The 19892-nt window shown below is 39.6% G+C and overlaps 1 protein-coding gene across 1 annotated transcript in view; it reads right to left on the bottom strand.

Annotated features, from left to right (window-relative positions):
* The window catches only part of LOC122762022 (transmembrane protein 163-like), a 49850-nt gene extending 29958 nt beyond the window's left edge, over positions 1 to 19892 (bottom strand). Inside the window, exons 1-2 of the mRNA XM_044017186.1 lie at positions 19506 to 19892; positions 11772 to 11891 (exon numbers count right to left, since the gene is read on the bottom strand). Coding sequence (XP_043873121.1) covers positions 11772 to 11891; positions 19506 to 19698 — 313 coding nt within the window. The 5' untranslated portion in view covers positions 19699 to 19892. The remainder of the gene's footprint in view (positions 1 to 11771; positions 11892 to 19505) is intronic.

Here is a 19892-nt window from a genome sequence, read left to right on the forward strand (position 1 = left end):
CTCTCCATCTCTTTCTTTGTACAGTCTCTTTTAATAGAACCATGACAGGTGTAACCCCGTGAGTGAACACACAGAGACAGAAACTGCAATGCTCACATCGGTTTTCACCTCTCTTCTGTCCAAAAGGGAGGATGGAAGCAGTGGATATTACCCCAGTGGAGTTTAGACACACAACTTATGGCCTTTCCCAATCCAATTTAGGTGTTTCATCAGCTCACGGATAACATTCACACATTGAGGTGGAAAATTAGGCTTTCTAAGTCGCTTTTACCTAAAACAACCAGAATATAATCTGTCCCAAAGTTACAGATTGTGGCAGGAGTAACACAGGCCCTCTTGGTAATGGTAAATATTGACAATTCCCCACTTTCTCTTATCTTGAATAATAGCTTCACTTTGATTAGTCAAGTACTTGTTTGCTCTGTAAAACGCTGATCAGTGTTTGCCAAACCTGGAAATGATGATGTTCCCGAATGTATCGAACCAAAATTATTCAGTTTTAATGATTTCTTTGTTATATGAAGCAAAGAAACCAGAAAATATTCACGTTTAAGAATATATCCGTGTAACTAATGAAATTCCCATGTGCATCATCTTGGTCATAGAGTGCATTCCTATTATGTTAAATAAAGCTGGTCATCATTTGTTAAATTTGACTTTTGGCATGCTAATATTAGCATTAGTTCAAAGAACAATTGTCTCCAAGTGAAACCGCTGGAATAGCTCTGGACTGCAATTGTTGCAAACAGGAATTCTGCAGAGACGGAAGCATCTGAAAGACGTTGACGTGCACAGGACTCGGAGCATCTAATGAACAGCACAATTAAAGTTGATCATAAGAAGCACATTTTATAAAGCTGGGCAGCTTTAAGGAGCAGTGGTGCTTCATCACGGCAAGCAAGGCAAGCAGTGTGTAACCCATTAAAGCTAAAAATAGACAATTACACAATCCCTACGTGGAAGCAGTATCCCTCCACACACATACAACAGCATTCCATCCAGTATTAGACCTGATATTGGCTGTTCGCATGCACTGGATGATTTGTGGAATCTCATTTTCAGGCTGCACGAAATGGTCAAAACAAATAAATTCATATTGTGATTGACAGATAATGCGATTGTGGTATGATTCATAACTGGTGTGACAAGTGACTTTTGCAAATTGACTGTCATTTTCCTGAAAAACAAACCTTTTCTTCTCACCTAAATAAGAATCTTTTTAGTTGTTGTCATAATGCTGTCTTATCACAAAGTATTTTACTGTCTTTCTTTGTGGATATTACACTTAATTGTACAGTTTGAGTTTGTTCGAGTTTGACTGACGAACAGAAGGAAGGAGCAACAACGGTTCGGGCATTTACTGTAAGAATAGGCCATCTCTGCCTCTGCCGTCTGTTTACTCACACCTCATTGTGATCTCAAGACCTTGCCGGAGAAAAGGTAAAAGACATCAAACACAAGTGTGTGTCTAACAAGGAAATAAATCTTAACACGTATGCACACACACACATTCGCAGGCACTCCGGCACAGAAGAACTCTTCTGACGCTCGTCTCTGATCACACCTCTCTATCTCACTTCTGTGTCTCATCAGTGCAGAGTAAAAATAGTCAAGGGGTGCTGACTGATAAAAGATGCTGTGAGGCTGCAAGCCTGGATACACTGTGCTATATGAAAATGCCTAAAAATGAGTCATAACAAATGAGTTTGTGTCATAACAAGGTAAAAACCTTTATTCATTTTTAATTGAGTACGTACATCCTTCATACCTTGCTTTAACAAATAAAGCTTCTCTTATCCTGCACCAGCCCTGCAGTGTAATCAAAACATTATTTTTTTTCCCGTAGAAGATCAATAGTGTAGCATTACCACACTGAGGTGCAATGACCTTACCGGCTTCATTTTTTAAAGCTATAGCAGGCTACTTTGCCCGATGGCAGCGGCATTTATTAGCTACACTAGCCACATGTATACCATAATATTCCCTCCACAGAGCCATTTCAAATAAAAATGCCCCATGAGGGTAAAACATTGAGGAAAAAGCTGTAAACAAATGTAAAATAAAGGAATGTGCAAAGGCCAAATTTGTACGCAGACGCCAAAAGAGGAAACTGATGACATTGTTTTTGGAAAGATCATAGTGTTCTGTTTGGATCAAAGTTGTTTAAATCTATGACGGACCTCAGCGTGGGCTCCTGCAAATTCACTTTGGCTATTTAACTAGGTCAAAACCAGGAGGTACATCTGAAAAGCAGGAAGCACATCATGCACAAATATGTTGGTTTCATTTATTCTTTTACTAATTTTGACACAAGCTAAAAACTTCAAAGACATGCACAAACACGGAGGACAGTAGTGACTCAGTGTGAAACCCCCGCTGTCTCGCATTTAGACGACCCACATGTGCCCCTACGCGTGTCCAATTAAGCGTTCATAATTTATCAACTTCAATCACGAGACTGAAGCTGTGTAACAAGCCCTGTACGACCACATGGTATCCATGAAATACTTTTTTTTTTTTTTGGCCCCACACCATTGATGACACATGATTTTTTTCACTTTGACAGATGCAACCCAGCGACATTCTTCCACCACTTGAAACTTGTAATCATGCATCACATATAACATCTATTATGGACGGGACAGTGGGCTTGATCTTTGAATCTGTTTGAAAAGTGTCTGCAGTGGTGGGCATGAAGGAGGCTATTGTGGGACTGAGTGATATTTGACTTCCTATGATATTACCAGTTGAAACACAATGTTGGCGGTGGAAAATGTGCGTCTTCATGTGCTTATATCTTATCATTTAAAATCCTTTCTACAAAATGTAATCACAAACAAATCATGCAAACGTACATACAATAACAGAATAACATCCATAAAAAATCCATTGTTTTTATTTCAAAAAAAGCTTCTCTGCAGCTTTGTTCAAGCTCATCCAAAATGAAACGTGTTTATCCCCAAACTAAGCGATATGTAAATGTGTGCACACGTCATGTACTAAATAAGAACAGGAATGACCAACAGCCTTAATGAGAAAGAAGAAAAATGGTTGCTCTTGTTAAAGGGAACATTAAGACTGTGATTTATAACTCTGACATTATTCTCTGCCTTTCAAGATTATATACACACACACACACACACACACACACACAGACTTGAATCACTACTGAATAAAATTAGACAGTGCCTCACACGAGCTGGATGCACTGTTGTACTTGAATGACGAATGATTACATCCAAAACCCTCCAAGCTCACGTTTTCACTCTTTGTATCTTATATATATAGATATATGCATGCATGCCTGTGTTTCATGTGTCTGCGCTCGTGATTCGTCTGTGTCCTCCCGGTTTGGGGAGGAAGAGGGTAAATGAGACCCAAGCATCTGGTGTGAGAAGGCGAGAACGCCGCAGACAAACCTCACTGCTGCTCTCAGAGACGCGTCAGAGAATGTGTTTACTGTGACAGTTTGGTACTTCCACAGAAAAACCCGTGGCTTTACAATGCAGTATCACTGCATGATCACTTGTAATATACTGTATATGCTGTATGTGTATTAGGGGTGGATCACAATATCGATTTGGTGATATATCGCCGTTCTTCCATTTGCAATACAATTATCAGGGCAAATATCGACATTTTAACGAACAAATTAAGGCGATCTAGAGTGAACAGCCAGTTCATTCACTGGGCATCACTACTTCCATGGTGCTGCTGCTCAAATGAATTAGGGAAACTTGGGTGGAAGTTACCTGGCTGAAGAGGGAGTGGATAATCCATGTTTAATACATAGACTTTATGCACTTTGTGCGCCATGTTATGGATAAATAGAGAAATCCTGCACTTTTAAACTTTTACAGACGTTCTCTTTCCTTCAGTTAGACAGACATCGTGACGCATCGCTATGTGATTGTCTTGCAATATATCGATTATCACAGAAACTGACAATATGAGTCACTGATGATCGGGTTACATCTGTGGTCAAATATTACCTCAGTCTGCAGTGAATTTTGTGGACTCCTTCATAGAGTAAGGGACACAATAAGCTCAGGAACAAATGCATAGTTGCAACAAAACAATGCTTTCACACCTGGGGTGGAGCTCAGTAGATATTTAGTAGAAAGACCAAAGGTAATAAATATACTCTTCTTCTTGCTTTCTTTAAGGGGGAAGTTTTTGGCCCAGTGGGTTCATGCTGAAGTAATAAATACATTGTCTAGTCATATGCAAAATTTTGCAGAGAAGTGACAGCAAACAGTGTCATTGTAAACGCTTTATCATGCTGTATACAAAGAAATGGCCAGAATAGCCCTGTACTCCTTGGGATTAAACATCATCAAACTACATACGAGGAGGAGCAACAGTAAATGTGGTTCAGAAAGGTAACTCACACATTGGACTGTCTTGACGTCATCTTCCGTCTGGTTATATAAGTTAATCAAATTCTATAGAGTGACGATGCTGCTCTTTATGTTTTTAGAAATGTGCTCTATTGTCACAAAGCACTGATAATGTGGCTCTGACTGAACCACATACGTCAGAAATAACGATAATGGACTTTACGTTTGTTCACATTTACACTTTGTTTTTCCCCCCATATAAAATAACCACTATTAAACTTTGCTTCTTTATTACAGTTGGAGGGTCACAGAGAGCATCAACTACACTCAGCAGCTAACACAGAAGTAACTCCCACTCTGTCCCTGAGAAGTCACCCTTGTCCCCATTCTGCCAACAGTGACATGTGACACAGTGTGGCTTCATGCTGCCGAGGCAACTCAAGACAGACACACACACGCACGCACGCGCGCGCACACACACGCGCACACACACACACATTTTCGACATTCATGACTTGAGGGGACATTGCATTGACTTACATTCATTTCTTGGAGACTTACTCTAACCTTAACCACAATTACTACTGGCCTAATCCTAATCCTAACCCTAACCTAACCTAAAAACATATCTTCACCTTAAAATGTAGTAATTTACGTTATGGGGACTTGCTTTTTGTCCCCACAAGGAGGACAAGTCCCCATAATGTGACTGTGTAAACAGGTTTAGGTCCCCACAACATTAGTAATACCTGGACACACACACACACACACACACACACACACACACACACACACACACACACACACACACACACACACACACACACACACACACACACACACACACACACACACACACACACACACACACACACACACACACACACACACACACACACACACACACACACACACACACACACACACACGAAGAATGGGATGTTTAAGCAGCTGGTGCGTGACCCAGTTCAGCTTAACTACACAACATTGTCTTCCATTGTTTCAGTGTAAAGCCTCCAGTTAGCCTAACTATCTCAGGAATGATGAGATGCACCCTAAGCACTGAGCAGGTACTGTATGTATAGAATGCGATCTACAATTTAAGATCGCATTCTAAAGCATTATCTGTGATTTGATTCAGCGTGTTTACAATTTGTGTGTGTGTGCAATTCAGGTTTGGAAAGTAGAGATTCAGAGCAATTTGTTGACTGCAGTTTCATATGTTATCTGATAATAGTCATTGTCATTGTGAAGACACATCCTCTAACAAAATACCGGGTTCCTCTTCAGGCAGCTGGTAGAAAAGTGGAGGGGAAGGCTCATGACATTTTTCATCTGGACATAAAGGCAGCAATTCAAGAAAAACACACCACAATCATTAAAATCCTTCTCTTAGAATCACAGATGATGCCATCTAAAAATATAGTATAAAATGTAAGGGCTGCTTGATTATGGGAAAAATAGTAATCACAATGATTTGGGTCCAAATTTAAAATCACGATTATTTGGGATTCATTGACTTGAACTTGAAACAAATGGAATTTATTGCACGTAAAAAAAACTATCTTTAAACATGAAATTTTCAATTATCCTTTTGAATTTACCGTAAAATAACTATAAATGATTGTATATTGTGTATATCTTTACTCGCTGAGGAATAGCTCAACAAAGCTTCACAGTTATGGTTACATCGCCACCTGTTGACTTGGAATGTTTTTGACAGCACCGAACAGTGGGTTTTGTGTTTTCGTGGGGATGATTATGTTTTTGAGAACTTAGTTTAGGATGAAAACCATTTTTGAAAAATAACCTACGCGTGGACTAGCCTTAGGCCTAGGTCTTTCGCAAATAAGCTGACCTTGGTTCATATATTAGTCTGTATCATGTGCATTCTTAGGGAACTAAGGCACCAACAGACTGAAATAAAAAGGCAGCAGACTGCACCTAATAACAAAATGACATGTGACGACCATCTGGACCAGGAGATTTCAGTCTAATCGGATGATTCGTACTAATCACAGAAATGCCACACATCTGGACAGTCCCACACAAACACAAACACACAAAAAGAAAATAAGCATAAATAACTAACAGACCAAATAGATAAAGCTCCACTACAAATGCCACTGGGAACACAGGTGGGACAAACAACAAAAAAGACTCAGCAGAAAGCATTGCAGAAAAATGGCACGTCTTCCACGGCTGGCAACTTGGCATTTCACCAGTAAAAATATACTGAACAAGGAGGGGGGGGGGAACAAATGAATAAATGATTGTGTTTTCTACTCTGAGACAGGCACTGGGTGGAGAAGCGTGGGTGATTGAGAAGGTAGGGAGGGAGAAAGGGAAGAGGAGAAGAGGGAAAGCAGGTAAGAGTGAGGTGAGGGATTGGTGGGAGCAAAGCAAGGAGGGAGGAGGGGGAGTTGACAGATATTAGTATGACTATTTTTCTGCGGCGACTGCCCAGATATGACAAATGGTCTGCAGATACCACTGTACAGCGGAGTGCAAATATCTCTATTGAGTATACACTGCCTTCTGTGGCTCGTAGTAGTTTGTTTCTTCGTTGCTTTATTTTCCCCTCTCTGTGTTTTGTTTTTTTCCATCCAGCAAATGAGTTACAGGGAGGCAGGAGGAGTCGGTGAAAGCACCTCTAATGACTGTGGATGATGCAGCATTCATCACCGTTTTAAAAGACTCGTCTTGACGACGGTGTGAATGCCAATCTCTCGCTTCCCTGAATAAGACTCGTCTGACTGTTAGTAAATACTGTGAAATGTCCACACCTAACAAAAGCATGCTGCTTTCTAACTAGTTTCCTTTACCTCAGGTTTTTGTCTGCTCCTTCTATGGTCATTATTATTTGAAATACAGAATTGTTTGATCACTTAAAATGTAATTATATGAATTAACCAGACCCTACCTTTGATGATACCAAAAAAGAGGGAACAAGCACATTTTGTTGTTTTCAGTCACATATTATGACAACACCTCATCCAAACGTATGTTTCCACACTACTAAGCTGCATTCTTAATATTACATTTCATAAGGAATACATTTTCTACTGATGATTTGTGGCACACTGGTGCGCTTCAAGGACAGTGTTACAAAGTGTTTTTAAGCCGTGTTGAAAGACCATGATCTGTTGCTAGTCCTAACCAGGTCGATCTTTTGTGTCAAACAAATCAAAATTCATAAGCAGGAATATCCTCAAAATGTTGAATGAGGCATAAGTGGTTAAAACACTATCGCACTGAAGTGCATAGAAGTAAATTGTTGGTCAAACACATTTGTAGCCTTTGTGTAATTGTTGCTCGACACGCTGCTGGCTACTTAAAAGCCAGAAGAGCAGAACAACTACCTGCACTGCTGCTGATACCTCTTGTGAGTCTGACGTGTCTAATAGAACATCTGACTTGTACCACTTTTACGGGTGAATAGCTAGCCAAGAGAGTGCAAAGCACAGATTCTCAAGAAAGGATCGCGAGCAAACACAGAGCAGCCATTCATGAACGAAAGATCATCAAATTGAGACTGTTCATTTGAAAACAGGGCATCCATCTCAGAGACGCAGGATCTCTGAGAAGTAAGAAAGAAAGGAGAGAAGACAGAAAAGTGCCAAGGCTAGAAAATATCAACACAATATCAGAAAGTTTTTGAGGAGTTTTCAGTTCTACTCAGCTTATTCATACGTGTCTAATATGAGAAAACGTGGCCAAAAGCTGAGAATCTGAGCAGTCACAGTGATTTGTGAAACAAGTTTGTGCCTCATCATGCCAGCTAAGACAAAAAGGTCTGAATGACGTATGACTTCACACTAATACATAACCGGGCATGAAAGAAAAAAAAACAAAAAAAAAAACACATCCCCTTTTGTACTTCCAACTATACGGTGCATGACAGAACTTCATCATAAGACAACAAGTGTTGTCACATGCCAATGCTTTTGCAGGATCAGGTCATTCAATTTGAATGGGCACCACGCAAACTGCAAAAATCAGCATCATCATCATGACACTAGCAAGTTATAGTTGCCCATTATACACCACAAGCATAATTACAGTTTTTATTACCTTGTTAACAGTTTTAATAATCATCACCTCATTGTTGCTAGAATTAGAGGATTCATAACATACAGCACTGAGTAGAATAGGATGGAATAAAAACTCATTGAACGGTAAATAACAACAGGAGGAAGCTCTGATAGCTTTAGAAAAAAATGTAATATTGTTACATCGGTTCTGTGGTACAAACATAGAACCGATAGCGTGTGTCAAGGCAAACGGCCCAACTTCATTCCTGATATAATTTGCCAGAAACAAAAGTCCATCAATGGGATCTGGATCGAGTGCGCCTCGCTTTTTTATTAACTATATTACCCCTGCACAGATGTCTCTGGCACACACAGATATTTAGGAGCCAGCTTACAGAGAGTATTAGGTTAGGTTATTAGCGGGTATTCGGTGCACATCATGTCTCGTTATCAAAGCTGGGGGGTGTTTGGTATCTGCCGAGAGAGGAAACTCCCTCGTGTACTGTGGACTTGTCATAGGATATGGTAGGAAAGCTAACATGCATGCACCTTCTGCTGGATTCTAATGGGTACTACTTAAATAGGCTCATATGAGATGGCAGCATATTCAAGCAAGTTAACGCAGTTTGAATTTGACCTTTACACCCTTACGTTTGAAATAACACTGCATTTGAAAGAAAAAAGTGACAACCCCACCGGACAAGACGCTGGACGGTTTTATAAGCTCCAATCATCTTTTGACTTTGCAGAGAAGGGAATGTATTAGAGTGGGGGAGAAAATAAATCAAAGGGATAAGGTTTGGTAGACATGATGAGAAAGAAGAAGTAAAGAAAGTTGTGGGTATAAAAAAACAAGCTGATGAGACTCAAAAGATGAAAGATGGAGGACAGAGGGAAAGTGGGGCACAGGCTGAGGGAAAAAACAGCATGCTGTGTTCTTTAAAGTTGAGGCATCACAAAAGCTAAATTTCTCAATGCTGCCTACCACGGCTCATCCCGACGTGTCCACTGGTACCATAGCACCTTTCAGAGCTCCACTCCTCTATATTCTCACACTATTTTCACTGCACAGCTTCTCTACCGGTCTTTATTTTTGTTGCTAGGGTCCATGCTGTGTGGCAAAAACATAGGGAAGTAATCGTTTATTCACTCCCTAACCCAGTGCCCCGACCAATTCTAATGAGGCTGAAGTAACGTCTGGTGGGGCCGAGGGGAGCTCATCTGTATGTCTCTACATCTATCCCTCCTTTCTCTTGTTCATCCCTGTTTATCTCCCAGTAGGATTTTTTGTGGGTCATTGTGTTCCTTATGTTTAAGTCTCTGTCTCTCTCTTGCACACTGCACACACACACACACACACACTGCAGTAGATTTCTTGTCATATTAAAGTGATTGAATAACAGGAATGCCATTCACTCCTCCTCCTGAGAGCTGATTTTGCGACAGTGTTTCTATAAAAGTATCAGTGCAGTTTCATACAAAGAAAGTGAGAGTGACTAAAACACTTGAGGCACTCCCAAGAATGATCCATTCTGCATCATAGCCCTTTATTCACTCTGCCTTTATCTCAGACACTGTGAGAGTGCAGTAAAATCAAAAACTTTTATTAAACCCTTTGAACAAACTTCCGCATTAAGCCTTTTGAAGACTTGATTCCTAATGTTTCCATGAATCCCTTCCAAAGAGCACCTAAAATAAACTCAATTTGAATTAAAGGAGCACTCTCACTGCTTAACCAGCAGATAAAACTCCACCATTCACATGCAAGAAATCATGTGACCCATGCCATGACATGTTTTTTGTTTTAATTTTGAAAAGGAGGATTTTGCCCGAAAGTTATTTTACAGTATATAGAAAGTCCATCTCTCCAGTCGCTGAGAATCTGAGCAGTCACAGTGATTTGTGAAACAAGTCTGTGCTTCATCATGACAGATGAGACCAAAAGGGTCTGGGTGACGTTGTGACTTGAGACAAAAAAAACCACATCCCCTTTTGTACGTCCGACAGTACTGTGCATGACAGAACCTCCGTACATCACGAGACAACACGTGTTGCCACATGCTAATGCTTTTGCAGCATCGGGGGTATGGAGGGGCACCACGCAAACTGCAAAAACAACGTTTCAGAAAAAACAATTCAGCCAAGACAGACACCTCACTGATGGATACTGTGATTGGTTATTGACATTATAAAGATTGTGCCAGCACCAGGCGTGCTTTCTCCACACCTCAAGTCTGTCCTGTAACACCAGGTGTCTTCTTATAAACACAAGTGACATGACACTGAAATTAAAAGTGAAGTGAAATTAAATTTATTAATATAAATAAAGATACTAGTGTCAATAAGTTTGTGCAATGTATAAAGCTTATCACAGAGTTTCTTCAACTTTATTGTGAACGGGAGCTTAAATAATGTCAGTTTGGTTTCTGTTGCCGAAACAAAGAGAAGAAGGAATGTATAGGGACAGCAGTCGGACTCAAAATATTCCTAATCCTATCAATATTCCTAATCCTATCAATGTTGTTCTGAGCTGCCTGAAGAGCCAAAGCAACAACATTGTCAGCACCATCACAATCATAGAATTCCTCACTTAAAATACATTTTATGTTATAAAGTCACCCTATATATGTTGGAAACTCAATTTTAAGTAAACACAAGTAAAGTCTAGAACAGAAAAACAAATCAAATGACTGAAGGTAAAATAACACTGCATTGTGTGTCTCAGTTATTATTCATGGTCACTTCCCTACACCAACAATGTATCAATTTATTAAAAATCAATTTGAATAAAATGTTTTTTGTTTATTTTTCTATCCTCTATGACAATAAAAAAAATGTAGGACATACTGTATATGTTAGAAACAATTCACTAAGAGCTCTCCTCCTTGAAACTGAATGTAAATAGAAAATTAAATAATAACAAAATATACCTCCAAAATCATTTCCCTACATAATTTTCAAGACTGACTAATCAACTGAAAGGTTTTTTTATCAGTGTTTTTTACATGTGCGTTTTTTGGGGTTGCATATTTTCTGCTCTTCAAAACAACTTTCACTAAACTCAAATGTTATTTGGATTTCAACCCAGAATTTGTGCCAATTTTACCTCAGACACACAAAGAATATAGTAAACACAAACTAAATCAGCTGCTTTTTATGTGTTAAGAACAAACTCCAACCTTCTGCATACTTCTTACTCACACAATGTAAACCACTGGTTTTGTAAAACAACTTCCGACATGTCTGCACAAACGATTATCTGCAAAGATGCTAAGATGACAACACATCCTCTTAATCAACCAGGAAGTGAGAAATATGCTCACAGTTTGTCTGCTCAGCACAACATTGCAACAGTACACACATGCATGTTGAGAAACGTGTGTTTTAAAATACTCACTGAATGCTGTCACGGCCAGAATGAGTGTGACCACGATGGAGATCCATGACACCCAGAGGGCCCTCTTCCTGTAGCTCTGGGCCTCGTGGGGCTTCAGACGCATGCTGCTCTCCAGGAGACCTGCAATAAGCCCAAGTAAATAATTGTGTTAGAAAATCAGTTCCTCCTTTGTTCGTAGTGTCTCTAGCAATCATATTCACAATCAAGTCACTACACACGTCGGAAAAGCTGGGGTAACATAAAAGCAGTGATATTAACAAGCCGCCCCTCTTGTTAGCACACTAATGTTCATGTCCCTGTGAAGTGATAAAAATATCTCTTCTGACTGTCACCCCACAAGAAAATGTGTATTCTGGTCTGCCTACTCGAACGTCGCTCCGGTGACATGTAGAGAAGTGACATTTTCACCATTTTGGTGGCAGTTTAACAACATATGGCACAAAAACTGAACTAGTTTAGCAGTGGTCCTCCAACCATCTCCCTCCCTCTTCCCCTTTATCAGCAGCACCTGCAGCCTCACAGCAGGAGGAGAGGAGAGAAGCAGACCTCTTTCTGTTCTTCTTCTCTACTTCATTTCCCTATCTGTAGGAAATTTATATAAAGTGACAGAGCTTTTCGGTGTGGTTTCACATTGACAGAGACATCTTAGCTAGCAAGCTAACCAAAGGCAGTAGTGTAGGAGCAGGTGCAGTGACTCACAGTAAACTGTTGAGAGAGTGTGCTGAGGGTTTTTATATATTGTTAAAGTGTTTAAAGAGGATTTAAGGTCCATTTAAACTCGACGAAATGAACGCAAAGTAAGGCTCTGTCCGTCTATGTCTTTTGCATACAAGTGGGCCTTTATGCTAGTTACGGTGTCATGTAGCCACATTTTTAGACACGCCTAAAAATAGAAGAGAAACTGTTTGGAATTTTTTTGCTCCATAATTATTTACTCCACAGTTTAATTTTTCTCCCCATGTTCCTAAACACTTTTTTTTTTTATAACATACATAATGTATAAAGTTGTTGTGTATCTGCTGCTGGTCTCCCTCTCTCTCTTCTGTCTCTACCTCATCTCCCTCTTGTCCTTTCTCTCCGCCCATTTTCTGTCCCCCATTTTTCCTTTCACCCCAACCGGTCGAGGCAGATGACCACACATCTCTGAGCCTGGTTCTGCCAGAGATTTCTTCCTGTTAAGAGGGAGTTTTTTCTCTCCACTGATGCCTAGTGCTTGCTCATTGTGTGAACTGTTGGGGTTCTCTCCTCTCTTTGATGTTGTCTATGTACAGTGCCTTGAGATAATGTATGTTATGATTTGGCGCTATACAAATAAAATTGAATTGAAAATTGAATTGAATTAATGTGTGAGGTGAAATTCTGTATTTGCTTAACAGGGTCTTTAACTTCTGACCCGTAAATAACTTATCTATACTGTTCCACTTTTTAGCAACAATCTGTTGGGGGTGTCTAGCACAGTAGTCCCCCCCACCTAAAAGTTGGAGCTGGACACGGTGCAGTCTGTGAACTGGTCAACAGACAATCATTTACCATTCCAAACTGTACTTTAGCAAGTTGAACTGCACTCTAATGCTTTAGAAAGGAGCCTGGGTGAGAAAAGTTAGTGTGATAAACCCAGAAGACACATCAGCTACGTAAATACCATGAAGCACAACACTTTCTATTTCCGCACTCTTGTTTGACACAATGAAGAAGACGGTAGCCATTGGAAACTTGCTTGACGTTATGTGAGGATGTCTGCTCGTACCCATCCACATATAACTCGGCACTCAAAGAAGACAAGTATATACAAATGAGGCGGATAATGTGGTGAGCAATCACCACTACTGGAAAGGAATGTGAGATAGAGTATGTAGGCGTAGAATGCAGGCGTCAGTCGAGGATTTGTACTGAGGGACACTAAACGCTGTGTAATGCCTGAGCTCCCATGTTATGCTGAAGATTATAGATCATGGGTGAAGCATTGTGCAGGGGCAGAATAGGGATGTCAGCAGAATCGATACTTTCTATACCATTTGACACCAAAATTCTGAAAATCCAACAGACTACCAGAAGCATATTTTATCATTATTTTAAAAAGAATACAAAAGACATAGATTTTTTTTTTTTTACAGCAATTCTGCTAAATGATATTTGGAAATTACTTGGCCCAGGCTTGTTAAATATAAAACAGAGGCATATTTACATATGTTTATTTGTAGTTTGCTGATATGCAGGGGTCATTTTTGGCATATAAAAGTTCTGTTTTGGGGGAATGTCCTCTCACTGTATGTGCGTCATGGAGTGGGAATCCTTCCAGAAATAACTGCTGATAGTGAGCTGATGAAGTCCCATGATTGTCCTCTCACAGAACTCCAAGAGATTTTAGACAGAGAAGCTGAACAAAACAGAGAGTTAAAAGGAAACTACGATGTTTTACTATTGAACTTCGATGAATTTGGAGGACCCACAGGGAAGATATTATGAGTATAATAAAAAATCTGCACAGTTCTTTGTCCCCATATCTGGGTCAAACTCCCAAAATGTAGTTGATCAAACAAATACGATGATGTAACCTGGGACATTCACTTATTTAGAACTGACAACTGCTGAAGATTGAAGGCTACAGGCATCTTGAGTTCATGGTTAGAAATCTTAATCTTTTTTGCTTTTTATAAATGAGAGAAATTAAGAGAAAGAGAGTGTGCTAAGATAATAATGTGTGTCCCGGTAGTTTATCTTGTTGTTCCCTCGTAAATCGTTCCCTCGTTCTTTTGTTAGCCAACTGGGTTGTTGAGTTGCAGTTGGACTACTATCCATTAACTGTAACATACTCCATCGTTAAAGATGACCGGTCTCTTTGTCAGTCTGGATTTCTAGGAATTGTTCTGTTATTTCTGGGATGGGAACTTTGGCATGTACACACGAGAAGAGGAGAAAACACATGAGAGAGAAAAGACTGTGACACATTTCTGCAGCACAAACCGATTAAATTTTACTTTGACTTTCACATTCCAAATGGTATAAAATCAGTTATTCGGACAGTAATTGATTTTCAAGACATCACACTGTACAACCTAAGGAATCCATACATGTGTAAGCATGCCGTGCAACAACTTCTAACCCAGTTAACATAAAATGAAATACAATATGTGAATTATAAAATAACAAAACTGTTTCATGTATTTAATATTTAGTTTGGACATATTATTTAAAATATACAGTATAACTGCATTTAAGTTAAGTAATGTGCGTCATTTGTTACGATTAAACCGGTTATTTATTGGCCATCAACTGAACTTCTCGTTCTAACGACCTGCATCAGAATAAGACACTAACAAACCAACCTCTAACATCCTCAAAAGTTCAACTACAACCCCATCCTAATACAGAAATGAAAGGCATTTTTCTTAACCAGGTTGGGAAAACAATCCTAACTTCTAGTAAATGCAGCTACTAAACAAGTGTCTTATTATACTGTTCATATCACAAAATACAACTGCACAAAAATGCCTGAAAACCTCTGTGGAGTAAAAACCACACAAGCTAAACTGGCTTGTGTGTTGCAGAGAGAGGACATGTGCTCAATGTCTCTTACTTAACACAGCTCATTGTGACAAATGCACAGGGTTCTTTGTGTGAGTGAGCGTGTCTCCTGTCTCCCTCTGTCACACATCCTAGAAACAGCTCACCGTCGGGCATCTTGCTCGAAAGAATGATATCAACACCTCCTGCCGAAACTTGCAAAAGGAAGCACATGCAATACCCATGTGAGCACTGGAGTGTGACCTAAAATGTCAGACATCTTAAAGCCTGCTAGGAACCTTTAACGCCACCTGATATCACTATATGTTATATCTTATTAAATGAAATGAGGTGGAGAGGAAAATCTAACTGGTATAGATAACCATGATCAGAAGAATGAAGTAGGTTTCTTGCAGCTTCCACTTGGGACAAACAGTGTGAATGTGTGAAATATATTGACTCTGTTCAGACTTGTATTAACATCCTTGAGCGATCCGATCACGTACAGATTACGCTAAGAACCCCAATCCATTCTGAAAGTGTTATCAGATCTGATGACAAAAAGAGGTCACATTCCTTGGCCGACATTCCTTGGCCCTTTCAAACTTTGTCTTTACACTAACAATGCCCATTTGTTGACTAATTTGTAGCCACTACCACAATATTAGCACCGATTCTCACATAACTTCTTTTTTTTCTAATGGTTAATAAAACATTGCAATGTCATTTGGAGACTTAGTTTGAGACAATGGGCTCTAGTTGAAGTACATTTATGGCACTGGACTGGAAAATGACAACTGCGTCAGTCTGAAAAGCAAAAGTACTCATGTCATGCCTGCTGCCAATTGTAAAATAGGCCCGTACAACGACTCAGAAATATGAACACCGGCTTCAAATGAAACTAATCAGATGAGCAGCTGTAAAAAGAAATTCCAGGAGGACAGACAGAGCCAATTTTGGATTTATTGATAAACAGTCTCAGAACCTGACAGTGAGATGTCACAAAGTCAATCACTGGGCAGAGAGAGTCTAATGAAAGTTGCTACTGGATCCATGTACGACCCATTTGTTTTGAAACTCTGTACTCTGCACCTCAAGCTGTTATATCTTGGCCTCTGTTGCTTCATTTCAACCATCTATCTCTTAAAAGCACTCCTTTAAAAAGGATCAATAGTGTGTTTCAACTGGCCAGTGTCTTAAGAGCCATTAGAGGAAGGAGAAATATATAACACATTAGCAGACACTTCCTAAAATGCCTTATCATATTTGTAATTTCTTGGGTGGGCCATGGGAAGTTGACTGGGTTCACTTTAGCTTAAAGGCCTAGGACACACAAGGTTGGCATACACCAGCCTTGTCACCCTTGTCAGGAACAAGTAGTTCCAGCCAATCAGAAGATGAAAAGAGAAACAGAAATTACAATTACAAAGCATGAAAATGACATCTTCAAAGTTGCTGTCACTGTGCTTTTATGAGTTCATCCCTGTGCATGGTGAGTGAATGGCATGATACTACATAGTGGTTTCCCCTTTTTCAATGACAAATACAGACTACCACCAGCTGCTGGTAACGACGGTCATTTCCCTTCACACAGGCACAGAACATGCCAGTTGCTCATCATTGGTTGTCATCAGTCAGTACGTTTACATACACAGTTTAAATCGAGCTAAGGCTATAGTCCGACTAAGACAAGCGATCGGACAGCTTGCTGGGTCCGAGTGTACATACGGAGGAGAAAATCGATCGACTCTAGTGGTTGCTGTGTTGTCCGCGCGCCACCGCTGTTCAATTTCCGGCAACAGTACTGCAGTTTATATGTCGACTCCTACTTCCGAAATCTTGGTGCACGCCAAGTGTACACCAAGTCTGATTCCAGTCCGACTACGTGTATACATGCAGGAGTAATCAGACTATGAATCGCATTATCCAGGTTTGTTAGTCCAAATAAGATGGCAGAGATTTTTGTCTGACTAACATGTTTACATGACATGAAGAAAACCATATTATTGTCTTAGTCCGAGTAAAATTGGACCATTAATATGCAGGTAAACACACTAAATGCTGTAAGTGCCGGTGACCGATTTTTTGACAACATATGCCAATCTGAGGAGTCATTGCAGTTCTGCACAATAGCAAAATATGTTCAGAGTTGCATGCTGCAATTTATTCAGAGTTAATTTACCATGTCATTCTGATTAAAAACAATTTAGCTAAGAGTTACTTTACAATAAGTGTTATCCCTCTAAATCAGACCCAGTTTATAAGTAATTCAGAGACCTTACTGGATTATATGGCCTATTATTGGCTTAGGATAAGTGAGACCCTTGTATTACCCACAGAGGAATGTTTTGTGTGATAGGTTTTATGGAAATGAGATGATGAATGGGAATATATTAGCAGAACACATTTGTGAGGTGAATAGCCAACATATGTTTAGCATGAAAATGTATCTTTAAAGCAGACTCAGACAGAACGTTTCCATGGACAGTTAAAGATATAATATGTAACATTTCTGCATTCAAATACTGAAAAACAGCAAGACTAATGTTATACATTTCATTGAGTAGTGTCCTTTAAATCCTCTGAAATCCATATTTCAGTTAAGGTTAGCCCAAAGACAACAACACAATGGTGGTATATAAATAAAATAGGGATGGACGATATCGGACTTTTTGCCAATATCCGATATGCCGATATCTTGGGAGTGCTTGGGCCAATAACCGACACCTATACAGTATATATACACGTCTTTCCTTTTGCTCAACTTGTTTATTTTGCACAAGATAATATATTTATTATAAGCATCAAGGGGGGGCGTGGTAGCATAGTAGTCAAGAAGGTAGCAGCTTTTTCAGTGTACTATTTTACTCATTAGTCTTATCGGCGGATCTTGGCGTGTTTGCTAATTTCCGATAATACACTTAAAAGCCACTGAAAAATATCTGCCGATACCAATATTGTGCCAGTATTATTGTACATCCAAAATAAAGTTATTGTTATCATTATTATTACCCATGATCCCACACTGCTTCTCAAAATCATCAAACTACTGTAGGTCTTTTGTTATTGTTTTGATTGAGAGAGTGTCAGAAATGACATATTATGTTTAATTCAAGCTACAGTTATGACTACGCCCTTTATTTGGACTATTTCTTGACCCAGTATTCAAACACTAGTGGGGATTCTGGGGAGTCTATTTACTGAATGAAGCATGTCTTCCTCCACTACACTATAGAAATATGCCCCCTTTCAGCTTGTTAGTATTAGACATTTCCAGTCAGCCTATTACATCACAAACCAAAACTATTTTAGCTCAAGTCTAGTTGGTACCATCATGTCATGCCATCCATTTACCTCAGATATATTTAATTATTTCAGCTGACAGAGCATGAATTTCATTTCAAATGCACCAGTGCATTTTGTTTTCCTCGCTGTTGTTTTCTTCTTCTTTTTCTTGTGTACCAGCTTCCACTATTATATCTGGGTCAAATCTGAGAAAAATGAATGGGGCGCCTATAACAGTTTAAATCTAACTGAAATAAGATTGCAACTAATGATTTTTTTTAATAAATCGATTTATCTGTCGATTTTTTTCTTGATTTATTGAGTAATCTTTGGGTCCGTAAAGTCCCTCAAATGTCTTGTTTTGTCCACAAACCAAAATTATTCAGTGTTAATGATTTCTTATATTCACATTTAAGAAGCTGAAAAATCAGACAATCAGATTTAATTCTTTAAAAAACACTCAAAACTGATTGATTATGAAAATAGTTGATGATTAATTGAGTAATAGATTTGGCTCCCAACTGTATTGTGTTAGTCTGACTTTAAGCAATGTAATTTAGTGCAGTTTCAGTCTGCCATGTTAAACTGTATTTTTAGTCCAGTTTTAGTCAAACTAACACAATAATAATTATTTAATTTCCTAACATTTTGGCAACATATTCCCATAGACAACTTGTAGTGTAGCGCCTAAAAGTGAATGGGTGAATGACATAGGTGACAAACTGAACAATCATTGAACTCTAAATGAAGCTTTTGCTTTGCTCTCATATGAATAAGACTGATGTAGGACTAGCATAAATTATTCAAGTCAGATGGGCCTAAAATATCTCACACGGGTAAAAAATAGGATACCACTTGCACCCCTCCCTCACTCACACGTCCACATCCATAAGTTTTTTTTCCAAGAAACCATAATCCAAACATGACAGTGATGGATGAAGTTACCTTCTCCCTCCACAGTCTCGGTCATTTTCATCTCCTGGCCCGTGTTGAGCGCCTCGGGCTGGCTGGGGCTCTTGGCTGGCTGGTGGTGGTTGTTAGTGAAGCCATCCGGGGGGCACTGGCCGTTCCGCACCGTCGCATCCACAATAGTCGGGTCCGGGACAGGGTAGGACTCTTGAGTCGCCGGGTCTGTCATTGTTGCTGCAGTTGTTGTTTCTGTTCTTTTCAGGCTCAGGTAGGAGAAAGATTGTCACAAACAAACAAAAAAAAGGGGGGGATTCACGCCGGTTCGTTAAGTGCAGCAGCCATCCAGCGCGTCCGCTCTGCCACCGGTGTCGACTCAGTTGCGCAGGAGAGGAAGATAAGAGATGGCGATAAGGGAAGATGAGG

The sequence above is a fragment of the Solea senegalensis genome, linkage group LG2, assembly GCF_019176455.1.
Source record: "Solea senegalensis isolate Sse05_10M linkage group LG2, IFAPA_SoseM_1, whole genome shotgun sequence".
NCBI classification, from domain to species: Eukaryota; Metazoa; Chordata; class Actinopteri; order Pleuronectiformes; family Soleidae; genus Solea; species Solea senegalensis.